Genomic DNA, 20767 nt, shown 5'->3' with positions numbered 1-20767 from the left:
TTTTGATTAGACTAAACAAGCCAAGCTCTTTGAGTCTTGTCTCATAAGGTAGGTTTTCCTTCATCCTAGTCGTCCTTATCTGCATGTGTTCTATTTTGAATTAATCTTTCTTAAACATGGGAGACCAGAACTGCACACACTATTCCAGATGGGGTCTCACCGGTGCCTTGTATAATGGTACTAACACTTCCCTGTCTCTACTGGCACTCCCTCTCCTAATGCATCCCGGAACTGCATTAGCCTTTTTTCACAGCCTCATGACATTGGTGGCTCTTAGCCATCCTGTGATCAACCAATACACCCTGGTCTTTCTCCTCCTCTGTCACTTCCAACTGGTACATCCCCAGCTTATAACAAAAAATCTTGTTATTAGTCTGTAAATGCATGACCTTGCACTTTGCACTATTTAATTTTGTCCCATTTCTATTACTCCAGTTTTCAAGGTCATCCAGATCTTCTTGTATGATATTCTGGTCCTCCTCACTATTGGTAATATCTCCCAACCCTGTGTCATCTGAAAATTTTGTTACCACACTCCTACTTTTTGTGCCAATGTCATTAATAAAAATGTTAAATAAGATTGATCCCAAGACCAGTCTCTGAGGAACTCCACTATTAACCTTCCTCCAGCCTGACAATTCACCTTTCAATATGTCCTATTGTAGTTTCATAGACTCATAGACTTTAAGGTCAGAAGGGACCATTATGATCATCTAATCTGACCTCCTGCACAATGCAGGCCACAGAACCTCACCCACCCACTCCTGTAACAAACCCCTAACCTATGTCTGAGTTATTGAAGTCCTCAAATTGTGGTTTGAAGACCCCAAGCTGCAGAGAATTCTCCAGCAAGTGACCTGTGCCCCATCTTGCAGAGGAAGGCGAAAAACCTCCAGGGCCTCTGTCAATCTGCCCTGGAGGAAAATTCCTTCCCAACCTCAAATATGGCGATCAGTTAAACCCTGAGCATGTGGGCAAGACTCACCAGCCAGCACCCAGGAAAGAATTCTCTGTAGTAACTCAGATTCCACCCCATCTAACATCCCATCACAGACCACTGGGCATACTTACCTGCTGATAATCAAAGATCAGTTGCCAAATTAATTGCCAAAATTAGGCTATCCCATCATACCATCCCCTCCATAAACTTATCAAGCTTAGTCTTAAAGCCAGATATGTCTTTTGCCCCCACAACTCCCCTTGGAAGGCTGTTCCAGAATTTCACTCCTCTAATGGTTAGAAACCTTCGTCTAATTTCAAGTCTAAACTTCCTAGTGTCCAGTTTATATCCATTTGTTCTTGTGTCCACATTGGTACTAAGCTTAAATAATTCCTCTCCCTCCCTAATATTTATCCCTCTGATATATTTATAAAGAGCAATCATATCCCCCCTCAACCTTCTTTTGGTTAGGCTAAACAAGCCAAGCTTTTTGAGTCTCCTTTCATAAGACAGGTTTCCATTCCTCGGATCATCCTAGTAGCCCTTCTCTGTACCTGTTCTCCCCTTTAACCAGTTGCTTATCCACCCTACAATTCTCATATTAATCCCCATCTTCTCCAATTTAACTAATAATTTCCCATGTGGAACTGGAGTACTTGTGGCACCTTAGAGACTAACAAATTTATTTGAGCATAAGATTTCGTGGGCTAAAACCCACTTCATCAGATGCATGCTGAGGAAAATACAGTAGGAAGATATATATACATATACACACACACACAGAGAGAACATGAAACAATGGGTGTTACCATATACACTATAACGAGAGTGATCAGTTAAGGTAAGCTATTACCAGCAGGAGAGAAAAAAAAACTTTTTGTAGTGGTAATCAAAACTGTATCAAATGCCTTCCTGAAATTCAGGTACGTAAGATCTACTGCATTTCCTTTGTCTAAAAAATCAGTTATCTTCTCAAAGAAGGAGATCAGGTTAGTTGGGAATGATCTACATTTTGTAAAACCATATTGTATTTTATCCCAATTACAATTTACCTCTATTTCCTTAACTGCTTTCTCTTTCAAATACTTGCATACAACTGAGGTCAAACTAACAGGCCTGTAGTTTCCTGGATCACTTTTCTCTCTTTCTTAAAAATAGGACCAATATTAGAAATTCTTCCCCAAATTTACAGATTCATTAAAAATCTTTGCTATTGGCCTTGAAATTTCATGTGGCAGTTGCCTTAATATTCTTGGCTGGAGATTATACAGGCCCCCCCCGATTTAGTTCCATTAAGCTCTTTGAGTTTGACTGCCACCTTGGATGCGGTAACTTCTATTTCCATATACTAGTTCCCATTAGCTATCCTGCCACTACCCCAAATTTTTTCATTACCCTTACTAAAAACTGAGGCAAAGTATTCGTTTCAGTGTTGGGCCATACCTGGATTATCATTAATCTCCACCCCATCCTCAGTGCTTAGTGGTCCCACATTTCTGTCCAGTTTTGGGCCCCCCACTACAGAAAGGATGTGGACAAATTGGAGAGAGTCCCCCGGAGGGCAATGAAAATGATCAGGGGCCTGAGGCACATGATTTACGAGGAGAGGCTGAGGGAACTGGGCTTGTTTAGTCTGCAGAAGAGAAGAGTGAGGGGGGATTTGATAGCAGCCTTCAACTACCTGAAGGGGGGTTCCAAAGAGAATGGAACTTGGCTGTTCTCAGCGGTGGCAGATGACAGAACAAGGAGAAATGGTCTCAAGTTGCGGTGCGGGAGGTCTAGGTTGGATATTAGGAAACACTATTTCACTGGGAGGGTGGTGAAGCACTGGAATGGGTTACTTAGGGAGGCAGTGGAATCGCCATCCTTAGAGGTTTTTAAGGCCTAGCTTGACAAAGCCCTGGATGGGATGATTTAGTTGGTGTTGGTCCTGCTTGGAGCAGGGGATTGGACTAGCTGACCTTCTTTCCTTTTGTATTTATATGGCTATAGAAAATTTTACTCTTGGTTTTAATTTCCTTTGCAAGGTCCAAGTTTGCTTGGCTTTTGGCAGTTCTCACTTTATCCCTACACTTTCTTACCTTCAAGAGGTAGCTTTCCTTCCTGATCCATCCCTTCGTCCATTCCTTGTAGGCTTTCCGCTTTCTCTTAAACACCTGTTTGAGATGTTTGGCTCATTCAGCTCATCAGTGAGTATTTGGTGAAGAAATCTGTCAGCTATCCCATCCAGGAAAATCTGGGCCCTACTATTATTGGTAGCATTTCCCTCCAATCTATATCTGGGAAGTTAAAACCTCCCATAATCACACAATTCCCAATAGTATTTGTGACGAGTTCAGTCACAGAAATCTCCTTGGTACTGTTACCTGATGTGCTGAAATTACCTCTGAGCCCGTTTTCCCTGACAGCTTGGGACTTCAGAACCCTGCCTTGTTGAGCTAGACACACTAACCATGCCCCCAAAGCTGCAGACTGTAACTAAAAACAGCTCAACAGGTTACCTGTCTCCAGTAGCCAGACACCCAGTTCCCAATGGGATCCAAACCCCAAATAAATCTGTTTTACTCTGTATAAAGCTTATACAGGGTAAATTTGTAAATTGTTCGCCCTCTATATCACTGATATGCACAGCATAATGTTTGCTCCCTGTAAGAGTCCGGTGTGGGGACTCGGCCCTCTCAGGAGCGGCTGGGAGCCAGGCCGCCTCACTACACGAGGCTAGGAAGCAGTTCGGTCCCCAGAGTCCAAGCCCTAGGTCAGAGCGGGCAGCAAATAGTAGGTCACGGGCTCAGGCCTCAGGCAGGGGCTGAGCAAAACAAAGAGTCAGTGAAGCCCAGGCCCTCAGTCAGGGCGGGGCAACAAGTAGCAATTCAAGGGCTCAGGTCCTCAGGCAGGAGCTGAGCCACCACACAGTAGTTCAGGGCTCAGGTCCTCAGGCAGGAGCTGAGCCAACCCATAGCAGTTCAGGGGCTCAGGTCCTCAGGCAGGAGCTGAGCAACAACAATAGTTCAGGGGCTCAGGTCCTTAGGCAGGAGCTGAGCAAACGCACAACAGGTAAGTCCAGACTTCTATGCCTGAGCGCAGGTGTGAGGGGGAGACTGCCACCCGTGAGTGGGGTGGCAGGGGGGACACAGGCCCACCCACTCCACTGTGTCCCAGCCCGGGGCCCTAACAGCGGCAGTTAGTCTGCTGCTGTGTCGGTGGGGTCCTGACCGCAACACACCGACATTGGCTCAAAGTCTGCTGTAGCCAGACTGGGGTCGGCTACCCCCGGGCTACTTCCCATCTCCCCCTCCATTGGTACCTGCTCATCTCTGGGGTCTTCCGTGGGGTCCCACACCATGGGCTCCTCAGCGTGCTGAGGGCTGGCTAGGTCGGGCTGCTCCTCAGGACTCGGGTCAGGGGAACGCTCGGGCAGCTCCTCAGGGTACCGGGCTCGGGGAAGGCTCGGCCAGTCCACCTCAGGGTACCAGGTTCGGGGAAGGCTCGGCCAGTCCACCTCAGGGTACCGGGCTCGGGGAAGGCTCGGCCAGTCCACCTCAGGGTACCGGGTTTGGGGAAGGCTCGGTCCAGCAGGAGCTCGGTCAGTAGCGTCTGTCCTCTCCGGCCACCGGGCAGCAACTGAGCGCTGGAGCCGCGCCTTTATACTTCCTGTCCCGCCCCTTGACTTCCGGGGGGCGGGGACAGGCGGCGGTGGCTCTGCCCACTGTGGCGGCTGTTCTGGCTCGTCCCTCTCAGGAGCGGCTGGGAGCCAGGCCGCCTCACTACACTCCCCCAGGTATTAATCACTTACTATGGGTTTATTAATAAACAAAAGTGACTTTATTAAGAATAAAAAGTAGGATTTAAGTGGTTTCAAGTAATAACAGCCATAACAAAGTAAGTGAGAAAGCAAAATAAAACAAAACTCGCCAAGTCTAAGCCTAATATAGTCTTTGTTAGATCCAGCAGACATCTCAGGTGGTAAGCAGGGGTTTTGTCATGACTGGCCCCCTTTGTCATGCTCCACTCCCTTTTATAGCTTTGGCACAAGGCGGGAATCTTTTGTCTCTCTTTGGGTCCCCACCCCTCCTTCTAAATGGAAAAGTACCATATTTAAGATGGATTTCATTATCAGCTGACTTGGTCACATGTCACTGTAAGACCCCTAGTCTCCATTCCCCATGGGCTGACCCACACATACACAGGAAGGCTTTCAAATTACTAAGGCCATTTACAACTGATTGTTTCTGGAACACCCTTAATGGCCTCCAATTAATATGTTTACATCAGTGATACAAGTTTATATTTTATTCTCCAGACTCCAGATATAGAAATAATACACACAAACAATTAGGATGAAAACACTTAGTAGATTACAAGCTTTCTAATGACACCGTACAAGGAGTATTTAGCATACAGTATATTCCAGTTATGTCATATTCATAAGCATACTTCCATAAAACATATGGAGTGCAACATCACAGTATTTATTTAATTAAACACATTAAAGAGGTCTCTATTCAATATCCACTCTTCCTAATATGGACCTGACCCTGGAAGATGCTAAGCATGCTGAGCACCCTCAGCTCCTGTTGAGGTCACTGGGATTCGAGGTTTCTCAGAGCACCACAAGATACATCCCCCTCTGTCTATTTTAAGTACTGTTTTTGCTTGGAGAGAATTTGCTGCTAAATCTGTGGGTCCTTCACTCCCCAGCCCTGGAGTGCCCCCTGGAGAACAGCCAGTACCAGCTCTGTGGAACAGCCTGCCCAGCCACGTGTGTGGACCAGTCAGCCCCCAGCAGCTGCCAAGAGCCCTGCATGGAAAGCTGCCAGTGCAAGGACGGTTTTGTGCTGAGCCAGGGCAAATGCATCCCCAAGGGCAGCTGTGGGTGCCAGTTTGAAGGGCGCCCCTATGCCTCCAATGAGAGTTTCTGGGTCGATGAGGCATGTGGAACATGGTGCATGTGCAACGCAGCCACTAGACAAGTCGAATGTGTGGCCGCTGCGTGCAAACAATCAGAGAGGTGCGGGCTAGTGAACGGCGTATGGGGCTGTTACCCCTCCAGCTACGCCACCTGCTCTGTGACAAGGAATATGCACTATGCCACCTTTGATGGACAGAGATATGACTTCCAAGGCACCTGCCGCTACCAGCTCACGGCTCTGTGCAAGAAGGCGGAGGGACTGGTGGACTTTGAAGTCTACTTCCAGGAGAACAATACCGCTCCTGTACAGATCAAGGTGTATCAGACCAACCTCAGGGTCAGCAATCAGTTCCCTGGGAAAGTCCTGGTGAGTTTCTCAAATTGTCTCTAGTCTCTCTAAAACATTTCTAGAAAGTCACCTGTGTCATCAGCGCAGGTTACAGACAGTGCATAGAAGGATTGTGAAATATAGGATGAATGGTAACTGGATTCTTCTATGAACAGGGAGAGGATGGAGATATTTAAAGTGTTGTCATTTTACTTGAGATGGGTCAGTAGCATCCAGCATATGTGGCAAACTGTGGGGCTGGGGCTCAGGGTGAACAGAGAGGAGGGAACTGCAATAGCCAAAGCCAGAGGTAATGAAAGTCTTGTTGGAGGATCCTGCCCTGTCTGGAGAGCTGGGATTCAGGCAGGTTATAGGAAAGGGAGCAGGGCAGACTGGAGAAAGAGTTTAACACAGGTGGATTTTTATTATAATTATGTGCTGGAGTGAGAGGTTCCACCTCGAGTGAGCGATGTTTCATATACTGAATAATTTGCTCTTACAGATTAATGGTTTCCTGATGAACCTTCCCTTCAACCTCGATGATAAGAAAATCTCTGTGTATAGAAAGGGCTGGGCCACAGTGATCCAGACAGACTTTGGTCTCACTGTTACCTTTGCCGGGTGGTCAGGACGTATCACAGTCACTCTGCCAGTCACCTATGCGGGAGCTGTGTGTGGTCTGTGTGGCAACTTCAACAAGGACAGGGAGGATGATTTGCTCATGAGGGATGGGACCCTGGCACCAAGCCCAGTCATTTTTGGCCAGAGCTGGAAGGTGGGCGACCTCCAGGGATGCTCTGCAGTAACGATACCACTATGCGCAAGTGTAGAGGCTATTGAAAAACAACAACGAGGTAGCAGGGGACAGTGTGGGATCATCCTAGACAAGAGTGGCCTTTTCAGAGGATGTCACAGCAAAGTGGACCCCGATGGATACTTCGTAGACTGCGTGTACAGCTATTGTGTCCTCAGTGGGCGGGAGAATAACATCTGCCAGGCCGTTGCTGGCTATGCTGAGGCATGTCAGGAAGCTGGAGCTATGGTGCATCCCTGGAGGACTACGAAATTCTGTTGTGAGTCGCCAAGTTCACTACTGATTGTCCCATGGGCCTTGTTAATTTTTGTTGCCTGGTAAATGTTGAGCTAAATACTCAGCTTATCCAGTTCGGCAGAATGTTTCTTAAGTGACAAAGAAGCCCTCTCTCCAAACGATGGGTACAGTCATAGGAGCTGGCCCCTCACCGTGCCCTATCAATGTGCTGCACCCCAGGCCAGAGAGGCACTGTCTGGGGATGTAGTAGTTCCCTCCGTGGTCCATCCAGTCAGTCCTTGGCTTCTCTGCTGAGAGTTGACATAATCAGAGCTGGCAGTCAGTGGAGTCTTAGTAACTGAGCTGTCTGTTCACTAGGAACTGGTCTGGGAACCCACCAACTCGTCTCCCATAAGCCATCATCTGGGAATGAGTTTTAGGCACTACTGACCCGGACTCAAAGCAAAAAGCTAGTGGTGAAAAGCTCTGCAGAACAATTCCAGGCCCACGAGCCCTCCACTCCCTACACCCTGATCTTGGACCAGATTAGAAGCCGAACGCTTAGAGAGAGATTGTCTGTATCCCATTACCTGGTGTCTCTGGGGCACCCAGTCCCCCAGACTGGGACCTAATTAGAGATGTTGCTCTTTTATTAATCAATCAACCTAAGGAAATAGAAAATTAGGAGCATGAATGAAATTGCATCTTCTGGTGATGGTTCATTGCACACATTGCTAATGCACTATATGAGCTAACTCTTTGTTCTAATTACAGCTCCGTCCTGTCCCCCGAACAGTCACTATGAATTCTGCAGCAGCAGCTGTGATCTGACATGCAGCAGCCTCTATGCCCCGGTGCAATGCATGACCCGGTGTAAGGAAGGCTGCGTGTGTGACGAGGGCTTTGTTCTCAGTGGTGACCACTGCGTCCCCATTTCCCAGTGCGGATGCCTCCACAGGGGAATTTACTACCAGGCTGCGGAGACCTTCCACCCGAGCGGTTCATGCGAGGAGCAGTGTGTGTGTCAGGCTGGTGGGGAGGTTGTGTGTAAGGCATTCTCCTGCAGCAGTGGTGAGGAATGCGGGGTGGTGGACGGCATCCAGAAATGCCACCCATTTGGATCTGTGACCTGTTCTGCCTCTGGCCATCCCCACTACCTCTCTTTCGATGGGGTCCCCTTTGACTTCCAAGGCACCTGCACCTACATCCTGGCCAAGACCTGCACCGATGCCCGTGACCTTACACCTTTCACCATCAGTGTAAAGAAAGAATCCTGGAGCACTAGGAATGTGTCCGTGGCCAAGCTGGTGTCCATTCAGGTGTATGGCATCACACTCACCCTGCTGCAGAGCAAACAGGGGCTCATCATGGTAAGTCCTTCTGCAGATCCTCATTTAGATCATTCTTGATTCCTTTTGGACAGGAGAGATTCTCCTCTGAACTATACTGGTTTGTCCCCTCATGGCCAGAGGTCATGCTACAGGTGGCCTGCCTCGGTTTACCCTCTTGGACCTCTGAATCAATCTTACAACTTCTAATAATAGCAGCCCTCCTAAGGGTCTGGTTTATTAAATTAATAAACTTTATGAATAAAGTTTTCAGATCCTCCCATTTACCTCTTTATCTGGTCACTCCCTACCTGTCTTCTCACTTCCCGAGTTTCAGGTTTCCCTGCTGGAGCATACTGGTCTGCAGCAGCCTCTGTACTCTCTTCTGTTTTCCCTGAGAACTCTTTGTGCTGGGCCAGCAGCCTGGCCTCTTCCAGCTGCTCTTATAGGGGAATCATGTGATTGGTGATCAGGTGCCTACTTAGTAACAAGGGTTGGCTGGCCTCAGGCCACTAGCCCTTAAGGGGCAAGTCACCCTGTTACAAGGCTCTTAATCCATGCTCATCACTGGAGTATTTGAGCATCTTCCAGTAAGACACTAAGCAATGTGAGTCACTTCTGTCTCCTATTTGTTCTCTCCTCCTCTCCCCAGGGGAAGTTGTGTGTTCAGTGGGGTCTTCTGTTGTACATTTTTCTTAATAATGATAAATATACACTTATGTTGCTACATATGCATGTTGGAGAAGGGAGGACAAAGAAATGCATCTTGCACTTGGAGCAGAAGGTGGGGAGATTTGCAATGGTTCTTAGTTCCTGGTGCAGTTCATTCCCCAGTCTTGGACCAGCGCCTAATAATGCTCTTCCATGTGCAGAGACAAAGTCTAACCTTATTGCAGATATTTCCCTTGTCCCTTAGGAACGAAGTTGTCAGTCATGTTTAGCCCTTCTTCCAGATGCAGTGGGCAGCAATGAGGGCCAGGTTCAATATCTAGGGGTTCCTCTTAACCATACAAAACAGAACCGGCTTGAGCCTCTGCCAGGGAAAATTAAACACCACCCCTGAGTATCTCTAAGAGGCAATACTTCCCCTTTGACAAATAAAAAGGGAAAAGGAACCCAGCATGAATTTAGGAAAACACCACAAGCACGATTTGACAGCATGTAACCATGAGCAAACACCCATCCCAAAGTACATTGGGCTCTGTCTTTTGACTCAGTTTCTCACCTTTTAGTGTTTAAGTGAGACAACAAATGTTCCTTTATTAGCACATCACTCCCCTGTCCCTCCACTGTGCCCCACTCACGGTTACTGTCCTTGGTCAGTGAAGACCCAGAGTTCAGAGATGTGTTCACATGAGTTCACCTCCCACCCCCAGGGGGAAAGTGTCCCACAATACCTCCACCGCTGCAGCTGCTGTGGCTCACAGTTCCTGCCATTCACTCTGCCACCATTGGCCACTGTGCCATCAACTGCTGCCCCATTGTTTACTCTGCCACTGCTGTTTCCACCACCCCACTGCCACCACACCCTGCTACTGCTGTCTCTCTGCTGCGATAGCATATTCTGAGGTCCCTCCACTTGACCCAGCTCTCAGTGATTTCGGAGGGTACCGGGGAACCTCACTGCTAGGGCAGGCTGTACAGTCTCTTACACTGCAACACTGTCCCACAAAAAGGCACCAACTTTTCCAAGTGCCCCAGGCTCCGCCTCCACTCCACCTCTTCCCCAAGGCCTCACCCCTGCCCTGCCTCTTCCCGCCCCATTCCGCTCCCTCCCTTGAGCGTTCTGCATCCTCGCTCCTCCCCCCTCCCTCCCAACCTCCTGCACACCATGAAACAGCTATTCATGGCGGGCGGGAGGCGCGGGAAAAGAGGGGGAGGCACTGTTCTTCTTCGAGATGTGTGTCCCTGTGGGTGCTCCATTCTAGGTGACGGTGCGTCCCGGCGCTGTTGATCGGAGATTTTTGGTAGCAGTGCCTGGTTGGGGCACACGCACTCAGTTGGTATCTCCCGTCTAGTTGGAATCTTCCTGAGTGCGTGCGCCCCACACCCTCCTCAGTTCCTTCTCAACCATCCTCGGCTGAAGATGGGACTCGGTCAGTGCTGCCTTCTCTTCCCTGGTCTCTATAGGAAACAGTAACAAAGAACATAGGAATAATTATTAATTACTTCCCAGTTGTTTCCCTTCCTTTAGTATAGTTAGTTACTTAGTTTAAAAAAAAAAAAAGCCCCTCAGACTTGTCTCCCGTTGAGACACTCTCCTCGGCCATCTCTAATTCATAATGCCAGGAGCTTCAGGATTCAAAAGATGCATCTCCTGTCAGGACTTCATGCCACGGTCAGATGGGCACTCACACTGTGTGAAGTGCCTCAGGGACACCCACATCCCCGCGAAGTGCCTCCATTGTGCGAGCCTCAAGTCGAGAGCTCGTCGTGACAGGGATCTGCAGCTCAAAATCATCATGATGGAAAAATCCCTGCAGACGCTGTCGGAGACGGGAAAGGTTAAATCCGCTCTCACACGCTCCCCAGCCAGATTGGAACTAGTGGGGAGCATTGCTTCACCCTCCCTGGAGCGGAGGCAAGAAGCACAACAGTCTCACAGAAGAGACTCTAACAAGGGTAGGGGGTCTCCCGCAAGATCCCTACCCTCTGTGCTGACAGCACCAAAGGCAGGTGCCTTAGCCTGTTCTAACGCCTCAGCCACAGCTCTGACAGAGCACATAGGCAGGGACCCGACCTCCCATGCCGGGAAGGTCCTTGTGGATCCGGTCCCCTCAGCGCCGCAAACGGCCACGGCGCGGACACCTCGCACTTCCTCGGCACCACAAACGGCCACAGCACTGGCCCCCCCACTTCTCCTCGGCACCAACAATGGCCGCAGTGCCGACAGCGCACTCAGCCACAACAGCGAAAACGGCCGCGGTCCCGACAGCGCGCTCTGCCTCAGCAGCGAAAACAGCTGCGGTGCTGACAGCGTGCTCAGCCTCGGCACCGAGAAGAACGTCGGCACCGAGCCAGTCTTCTACCCATGCACCAGCAACAGACCCCCTGCAGGGCACCTCTAAGCAGAATGCAGCAACACTCTCATTCTCACTTTCTCCTACGAATGAGCTAGAGCAGAGAGCAGGCTCAGCTCAGCCCAGGGAGCAGAAGCAACAGTTTCTCACTCAGAGTGACCTTTCAGTGCCACCTGAGCCTCACTCTCCGCTCCTAGATATACAGGACTCATTTCTTGAACCACCACTCTCTCCACCTGAACTGGCTTTCACTGGCGGTGAACTTGATTTACAGCAGCAAGCGGAGTTCTCCCTTCCTGCTTCTCCTCCACAGGCGCCTCTACCACCTCAGGTCTTGGCTCAAGGTCAACAACCTCAGTTTCCCTACTTTGCCCCTCCGTGGGCGGCACCTGGGTTCTCCTACCCTATGCCTTGGCCTCAATGGTACCCGTGGCAACATCCTCCTACCAATCATCCTCCTTCTGTGCCTCAATCTCCTGCTCCATCCACTTCTAGGGTGCCTGAGCCCCCTCCTGAGACTGGGAGGTACGCACCATATCCTGACTCACCTAACCCTAACTCTCCACTAGCCTCGGAAGAAGCCCTCCTCCCTTCACCTCCACAGGCCATGGAAGACTGCAAATAATTTCAAGAACTTTTTAGGAGGGTGGCACTCAGTCAGGATATCCCCTTAGAAGAGGTTCAGGAGACGCAACACAAACTCCTCAGAATCCTTCAATCGTCTGCGCCCTCAAAAATCGCGCTCCCTATAAACGAAGCACTCATGGAGCCAGCTGATACTCTCTGGCAAACCCCAGCGTCTCTAGTACCAACTTGCAAGAAGACTGAACATAAATATTACGTTCCTGCAAAGGACGCAGACTTCCTATTTTCTCATCCACCACCGAACTCTTTTGTCATGGATGCAGTTGAACAGAGTCGACCCACCCCGCAAGACAAGGACTAGACGCCTTGATGTCCTGGGCCGCAAGGTTTATACGTCCCCTACACTACAATTCAGAATTGCAAACTATTCTGCTCTCTTCGACAGTTATGATTTTAATAATTACAATAAACTTTGCGAATTTGCCTCCTACATTCCAGAGGATAGAAGAGCAGACTTCAAATCAATCCTGACTGAGGGACAACTGATTTCCAGAACGGCCCTACAGGCATCTTTTGACACGGTGGACACAGCAGCCCTTACCACTGCAACTGCTGTGGTTATGCGCAGATCCTCATGGCTCTCTGCGTCAGGCATTCCTAAAAAACTCCAGACCAAAGTGGAGGATCTCCCCTTTAATAAGGACAAACTCTTCTCCAAAAAACCTGATGAACTCCTCCACACCATGAAAGATTCGAGAGCTCAACGGGTAGTGATCAATGGTTCCATGTCTAGTTGGCAGCCGGTATCAAGTGGAGTGCCCCAAGGGTCGGTGCTGGGGCCGGTTTTGTTCAATATCTTCATTAACAATCTGGAGGATGGTGTGGACTGCACCCTTAGCAACTTTGCAGATGACACTAAACTGGGAGGAGTGGTTGATACGCTGGAGGGTAGGGATAGGATACAGAGGGACCTAGACAAATTAGAGGATTGGGCCAAAAGAAATGTGATGAGGTTCAACAAGGACAAGTGCAGAGTCCTGCACTTAGGACGGAAGAATCTAATGCACTGCTACAGACTAGGGACCGAATGGCTGGGCAGCAGTTCTGCAGAAAAGGACCTAGGGGTTACGGTGGACGAAAAGCTGAATATGAGTCAACAGTGTGCCCTTGTTGCCAAGAAGGCTAATGGCATTTTGGGTTGTAGATCAAGGGACGTGATCATTCCCCTCTACTCAGCACTGGTGAGGCCTCATTTGGAGTACTGTGTCCAGTTTTGGGCCCCACACTACAAGAAGGATGTGGATAAATTGGAGAGAGTCCAGCGGAGGGCAACAAAAATGATTAGGGGGCTGGAGCACATGATTTATGAGGAGAGGCTGAGGGAACTGGGATTGTTTAGTCTGCAGAAGAGAAGAATGAGGGGGGATTTGATAGCTGCTTTCAACTACCTGAAAGGGGGTTCCAAAGAGGATGGATCTAGACTGTTCTCAGTGGTAGAAGATGACAGAACAAGGAGTAATGGTCTCAAGTTGCAGAGGGGGAGGTTTAGGTTGGATATTAGGAAAAACTTTTTCACTAGTAGGGTGGTGAAGAACTGGAATGGGTTACCTAGGGAGGTAGTGGAATCTCCTTTCTTAGAGGTTTTTAAGGTCAGGCTTGACAAAGCCCTGGCTGGGATGATTTAGTTGGGTTTGGTCCTGCTTTGAGCAGGGGGTTGGACTAGATGACCTCCTGAGGTCCCTTCCAACCCTGAGATTCTATGATTCTATGACACTGCGCACCCTGGGCATTCAACCATCTCTTCCCAGGCGACAACAATACCAACCCTACCAAAGACCACGCACACATCAGTATTATCGTCCTCAACCCAGACCATACGACACAACTAGGAATCGTACTAGACCCCACAAACGCAGACAAAATCAAAATCAAGCCACCACCTTCCGTCCACCGGGCAATAAACAACAGTTTTGAAACATTGGTCGAGGGCCTGCACGACCACCCCTTGATTCCACTGCTTACTTGCCCGTTTGGCTACCGCCTCCAGAATTTCCAACATGCCTGGCAGCGTATTACACAGGACCGCTTTGTCCTCGAAATAATTCAGGCCGGTTACTCCATCCCTTTTATATCCTACCCTCCTACTCTTCCCCCTTCCCCGTTCCCCTTCAGGGACCCTTCTCACGAGCAATTACTTCGCACAGAAGTGGCACATCTTCTGCAACTAGGCACAGTGGAACCTGTGCCGACGCAACACCAAGGGACAGGTTTCTACTCCCATTACTTTCTAACACAGAAAAAGACCGGAGGATGGAGGCCTATACTAGACCTACGCTGACTGAACAAATTCGTGAGGATACAAAGATTCAAGATGATCACACTGGGCACAATAATACCTGCATTGGATCAAGGGGATTGGTTCACAGCCCTCGACCTACAGGATGCTTACTTTCATATATCAATTCATCCAGCTCACAGACGCTTCCTACGATTCACAATCGGTCATGACCATTTTCAATACAGAGTTCTTCCTTTTGGACTCTCCACAGCTCCAAGAGTTTTTTCCAAGACTCTAGCCGTGGTTGTGGCTCACCTCCGCAAACATGGGGTCACACTGTTTCCCTACCTGCACGATTGCCTCATCAAGGGCGACTCCTATGGCGAGACACTTCAAGCAACGCGTTTTGCCATCTCCCTCTTTCACAGCCTAGGCCTCCAAATAAACATCCAAAAATCCACCCTGACACCTACGCAACAGATCGAGTTCATCGGAGCTCATCTCGACTCAACCCAGAGCAGGGCTTTGCTCCCATACAACAGATTCCTCGCTATCACGCAGCTCATACGCATGCTCTCTACTCGTCCCAGGTCGTAAGCAAGAATCCGCCTACAGCTCCTTGGTCACAGGGCAGCCACCACCTTCGTGGTTCAACACGCCAGGCTACACATGAGATGTCTCCAGGGCTGGCTCAACTCCAGTTTCATACCCAACAGACACACCTTAGGGATGCTGCTAACTCCTCCTCCCAATGTTATAGCTTCCCTACAGTGGTGGACAAGTCCAGAAAACCTCTGCACAGGGGTTTCCTTCCAGCAACGATCCCCAATGCTCATGCTCACCACGGACGATTCCCTGATCGGTTGGGGAGCGCATCTAGGGGGACACAGGGCACAAGGCTGGCGGTCCGCATCAGAGACGCATCTACACATAAATCTCTTAGAGCTCAGAGCAGTGAGGAGAGCATGCCTTCACTTTCTTCCCCTTATAAAGAACAAATATCTGCGGTTCTTAACAGACAACATAGCATGTATGTACTACATAAACAGACAAGGGGGAGCCCGATCACATTCCCTCTGCATGGAAGCCATTCGTCTATGCAATTGGTGCATACAACATCGAATATAGATCATCGCTTCCTACCTACCAGGCTGCCACAACACTGCTGCCGACGCACTCAGCAGGCACTTCTCGACAGAACACGAATGGGAACTACATCCCACAATACTCCAAAAGCTCTTCTCCTGCTGGGGCACCCCATCAATAGATCTCTTTGCCACGACCCAAAACCGAAAATGCCCCCTGTTTTGCTCCAGGTCGGGACTGCATCCCTAGGGGATGCATTCCTCATCCCATGGAACAACTACCTCCTGTACGCCTTCCCACTAATCCCTCTGTTACACAGGGTTCTTCGGAAGATCGCGGACGACAAGGCCCAGATCATCCTTATTGCCCTGGCTTGGCCAAGACAGACGTGGTATCCCTACCTTCTCCGCATGTCCTCCCGTCACCCATGGGCTCTCCCCAACAGGCCAGACCTCATTACCAGAACAACGGACGAGTTCTTCACCCCCAGCTCCAAAAGCTCCACCTCACAGCCTGGTTCCTTCATGGTTCCAAACCCATGAACTAGCCTGTTCCGAGCAAGTCCAATATGTCCTCCTGCACAGTAGGAAAGACTCCACTCATAAAACCTACCTGCAGAAGTGGAAGCGTTTCGTTCTCTGGTGCTTACATAATCACTTAGCACCCAATAACGTGACCCTCCCTAACATTCTAGACTACCTCCTGAAACTGAAACAGGACGGACTTTCGCTCAGCTCCATCAAAGTGCACCTGGTGGCGCTTACCACCTTCCATGACCTATTAGATGGGTACTCACTCTTTACCCACCCCACCATTAAACCCTTTCTCACGGGCCTGCAAAATCTCTACCCTGAAATTCACCCAATAGCTGCTTCATGGAATCTTAACCTCGTTCTACACGCTCTCATGAAACCTCCATTCGAGCCCTTGGCTACCTCCTCTCATCTCCATATGTCCATGAAGGTGGCTTTCTTAGTTGCCATAACATCGTCAAGGAGAGTTGGTGAAATGAGTGCCCTGATGGCCCACCCTCCCTACACAATCTTCTCCAAAGATAAAGTCACTTTGAGACCACATCCTAAATTTCTTCCTAAGGTGGTATTGCCCTTCCACCTCAGCCAACCTATATATTTACCTACTTTCTATCCCGAACCTCACAAAACTCCGCAAGACGCAACCTTGCATACTCTCGACGTCAGGTGAGCAATTGCCTTTTATTTAGACAGGACTAAACCATTTCACAAGTCTCCAAGACTCTTTGTTTCCATTGCTGAAAGATCGAAAGGTACGGCTATCTCTAAACAACGTCTATCCAAGTGGATCTCTGACTGCATCAGATCCTGTTACCGTGCGAAAAATCTTCAACCTCCCGAAGGCATTAGAATTCATTCCACTCGAGACATGTCGACATCCATTGCCTTCCTACACAGCGTTCCCATTCCTGACATCTGCGAAGCAGCTACATGGTCATCTGAACACACGTTTGCAAAACACTATGCTCTCACGCAAGACACCACGGCAGACACAATAGTAGGCCAGTGTCTACAGTACTCACTGCCACATCTCCAAAGTCCCATCAGCCATAGTAGGTACTGCTATACATTCACCTAGAGTGGAGCACCCACAGGGACAGCACTCAAAGAAAAAGAGAAAGTTACTCACCTTGCAGTAACTGAGGTTCTTCGAGATGTGTGTCCCCGTGGGTGCTCCACTCCCTGCCCTCCTCCCCTCTACTTTGGAGTACTGGTATGATTCTTCACGGTAGAGAAGGAACTGAGGAGGGTGTGGGGCGCACGCACTCAGGAAGATTCCAACTGGACGGGAGATACCAACTGAGTGCATGTGCCCCAACCAGGCACTGCTACCGAAAATCTCCAATCAACAGCGCCGGGACGCACTGTCACCTAGAGTGGCGCACCCACAGGGACACACATCTCGAAGAACCTCAGTTACTGCAAGGTGAGTAACTTTCTCATCTGGGGGAAGATAGGGAGCTTGGCTGCTAGTGGGTGCAAAGCATCCACCATTTTTTCCCCATGGGTGCTCCAGTCCCTATGGTCCCACACCAGATCTAAGGCTCAGCATCTGGTTACCAGTGATTTCAGCTCTAGCAATCACTGAACAATACAGCAGAGAGTCAAATGCTGTCTAGGACTCCTTAGTCAGAACCACGATCACCATTCTTTCACTGGGATCTGGCCTCTCTACCCCCTGCTTAGCAAGTGAGCTTCAGTTTAGGGGAATCTCCTCAATCAGTCAGGACCGGGTAAGTACCGTTCTGCTCATACAATTAGGATAACAACATTTCATTACCCCTCCACTCAAATTTAAAAATATGATTAACGCTGATAAAAAAATTATGTAATATGCAGGTTAAGAAAAGAGTGTACAAGTGATTTGTAACCCAACACCGGCCAAAATTGAGCACTTTGGCTGAATACCTAGGCCTAGGTGTGTTCATGCAAATACCATCTGTTCCTGGAGTCCTTTCCCCCAGCTCATACACACATTTTTCATCCCCGAAGATTAGCTGAACTTTTAGATACCCTGGGCACAGGCCGTTGAGCACCTTGAAGATAAGGACAGAGGCGAACAGCTGAGATGTGGTGAAGTCAGCTCCCAAACAGGTGCAGGCAAAGAATCATAGACTCATAGAAGTTTAAGATTGGAAGAGACCTCAGGAGAGCATCTAGTACAACTCCTTGCTCAAAGCAGGACCAACACCAACTAAATCATCCCAGCCAGGGCTTTGTCGAGCAGGGTAAGGAGATGGGGGGAGTAGGAAAGACAAAGGATCAGGAGTGAGGTGAGGGGCAGAGAGAGATGTGGGCCAGAGTGATCATGTGATACTGTGATTAGGGCTTTTACTACCTAATTTGTTTCAGGCCTGGGACCAGATTCTGATTTTAGTGGCACTGGCATAAATCTGGAGTTATTATTCTAAAGTGAGATCTGGAGTATACTGGATTTATGCTAGTGTCAGTGAGAACAAAATCTCAAAACTCACTGCCCATAACCCAATGCTCACACAGGATGCTCTGTCTCTCCCAGGTGGATGGGGTGTCCCACAACCTGCCTGTGATCGTTGCCGATGGGCAGCTCTGGGCGTATCAACACGGCGTGAATGTCCTGGTGCAAGCTGACTTTGGCCTCACTGTGAGCTACGACCTGGTTTACCAGGCCAGAGTCACAGTCCCGGGTAGCTACCATGGCCGGATGTGTGGCCTGTGCGGGAACTACAAAGGGCAGCAAGATGACGAGTTCCTGCTCCCTGATGGCAGGGTGGCCCCCGACACTGCATCCTTCGGGTCTGCCTGGGAAGTTCAGATCCCAGAAGCCTCCTGTACAGACAGATGTGCTGGGAACAGCTGTCCGGTCTGCGAGGAGGAGAGGAAAGATGTCTTCAAAGCGCACAACTACTGCGGGTTGCTCACAGCTTCTGATGGCCCTTTTGCCACCTGCCACGGCACGGTCAGCCCCAACGTGTATTTCAACAACTGCCTGTATGATCTGTGCCTGGGCAATGGGGACTCCCAGGTCCTGTGCCAGAGCATCCACAGCTACGTGACAGCCTGTCAAGAGGCCGGGGCCCCCATCCAGCCCTGGAGGAACACCACCTTCTGCTGTAAGTGCTGTGATGCTGATGGAGCTCTGAGACGCACTGGGGAGGGTCATAGTTTCAAAGCATCTCATTCCAAACTTCTGGGTTTCTTCAGAAACTCTTCTGGATGGTAATCAACCTTAAATAAGTGCCCTGGTCCTCTCCTCCCAGCCCTGCTCTCCTCCCCTTCATGTCTCTGTACCTCTCGTTCATGGTGTGAGTTCTTTCCTGCCCTAAATTAATTTTCTCTCTTATTAAGCTCTGACCTGCCCAGCCAACAGCCACTACGAGGTCTGTACCAACCTCTGCACCACCACCTGCACTGGAGATATCATGGACTGCCCAGAGACCTGTGCTGAAGGCTGCCAGTGTGATGAGGGCTTCTTCTTCGATGGCCAGGGCTGCGTGACTCTGGAGAGCTGTGGATGCTTCAAGCATGGGAGATACTACAAGGTACCACCCCAAGCGATCTGGGTCTGATCTAATTTTTGCTCTATCCACATCTTAATCCCTACACTAGCCAGGAATAGGGTTAGTTAGTGGATCAGAGCTTTGGCCCATCCAACTGGCATCCCTACTCTGCTAGTACCCAATGCCCAAAGCGCCAAGAAAGGCAAGATTATTTAATTCCCTTTGTCTATTGTAGGGAAACTGAGACACAGAGTTGGGCAGTGACTTGCTCATGGCCACATAGTGAGTCAGGAGCAGATGGGAGGTTAAAACCTAGGTGTTATTTCTGGCCCTTGGTCCAGTGCTGAGCCCATGAGACAGCCTTTCTCTTTAACATTAAGAGCAAATAATATGATAACAGAACAGATACTTTCACACACATCACCACACATCTCTGGGTTTAGCACTGCCAGAAATTATTATAAATAATCTTTTCTCCATTATACTGTGTTATTTCCCCTTTTCCAAACGTCCCCTTAGCCCAGGGAGACCGTCCTGACAAATGAATGCCAGCAGAGCTGCACCTGCGTTTCCGCCCGAGGGGTGACCTGCAAAGCCCACAGCTGCACCAGAGAAGAAACTTGCCAGATCAGAGATGGTATCATGGGCTGCATCAGCAAAGGTGAAGGAGAGTCACTGATTGCAATATGCCCCAAGGGGTTACTATGGGTGGAATAACTGAGGTCGGGATGGGAGAAACCAGTTTAAAACAGATTATTTATTAAGCTTATTTTTCCTCAAGAAATACCCTTCTGCTAACTAACCAGCCTGATCCTGCTTAGCTAATCATAGACAGAGATAGCCAATTTGAAATTCAGCAAGAAGTTTGATTGTTACAGAGGTTCCCAGGGTGAAACCTGGACTGTGGAACTGCTGAGCCCTCTGTCCGACCTGAGGTATCCCTCTCACTGTGATGCTGTTGGCAACCTACAAACCTCTGGCGGGTACTGCACTTACACAGACATCCACAGGGACACGCCAAACCAAGTTACATGAATGCTTCTCCTAGCCATTCATGAACCAACAATAGGGAGGCTCCAGCCAAATCCCCCCAGCTCCCCAGCCTTGCACTTAGGGTGACCAGATAGGGACAGTCCCGATATTTGGGGCTTTTTCTTATATAGACCCCCCCACCCTCTGTCCCGATTATTCACACTTGCTGTCTGGTCACCCTACTTGCATTCCAGAACTGTACTATCTTGCTTGGTCAGA

General features: G+C 49.3%; 1 protein-coding gene across 4 annotated transcripts in view; it reads left to right on the top strand.

The window, feature by feature from the left end:
* LOC123351767 (IgGFc-binding protein-like) overlaps window positions 1-20767 on the top strand; it is a 111523-nt gene that overhangs the window by 31572 nt on the left and 59184 nt on the right. For all 4 annotated transcript variants that reach the window (XM_044991379.1, XM_044991378.1, XM_044991376.1 and 1 more), the window contains exons 10-13: window positions 7982-8577; window positions 18556-19129; window positions 19365-19558; window positions 20036-20177. In XM_044991379.1, coding sequence (XP_044847314.1) covers window positions 7982-8577; window positions 18556-19129; window positions 19365-19558; window positions 20036-20177 — 1506 coding nt within the window. The remainder of the gene's footprint in view (window positions 1-7981; window positions 8578-18555; window positions 19130-19364; window positions 19559-20035; window positions 20178-20767) is intronic.

Source organism: Mauremys mutica, chromosome 17 (assembly GCF_020497125.1).
Source record: "Mauremys mutica isolate MM-2020 ecotype Southern chromosome 17, ASM2049712v1, whole genome shotgun sequence".
Lineage (NCBI taxonomy): Eukaryota > Metazoa > Chordata > Testudines > Geoemydidae > Mauremys > Mauremys mutica.
Note: the sequence above shows the minus strand (reverse complement) of the source record. Positions and strands in the feature narration are given on the sequence as shown.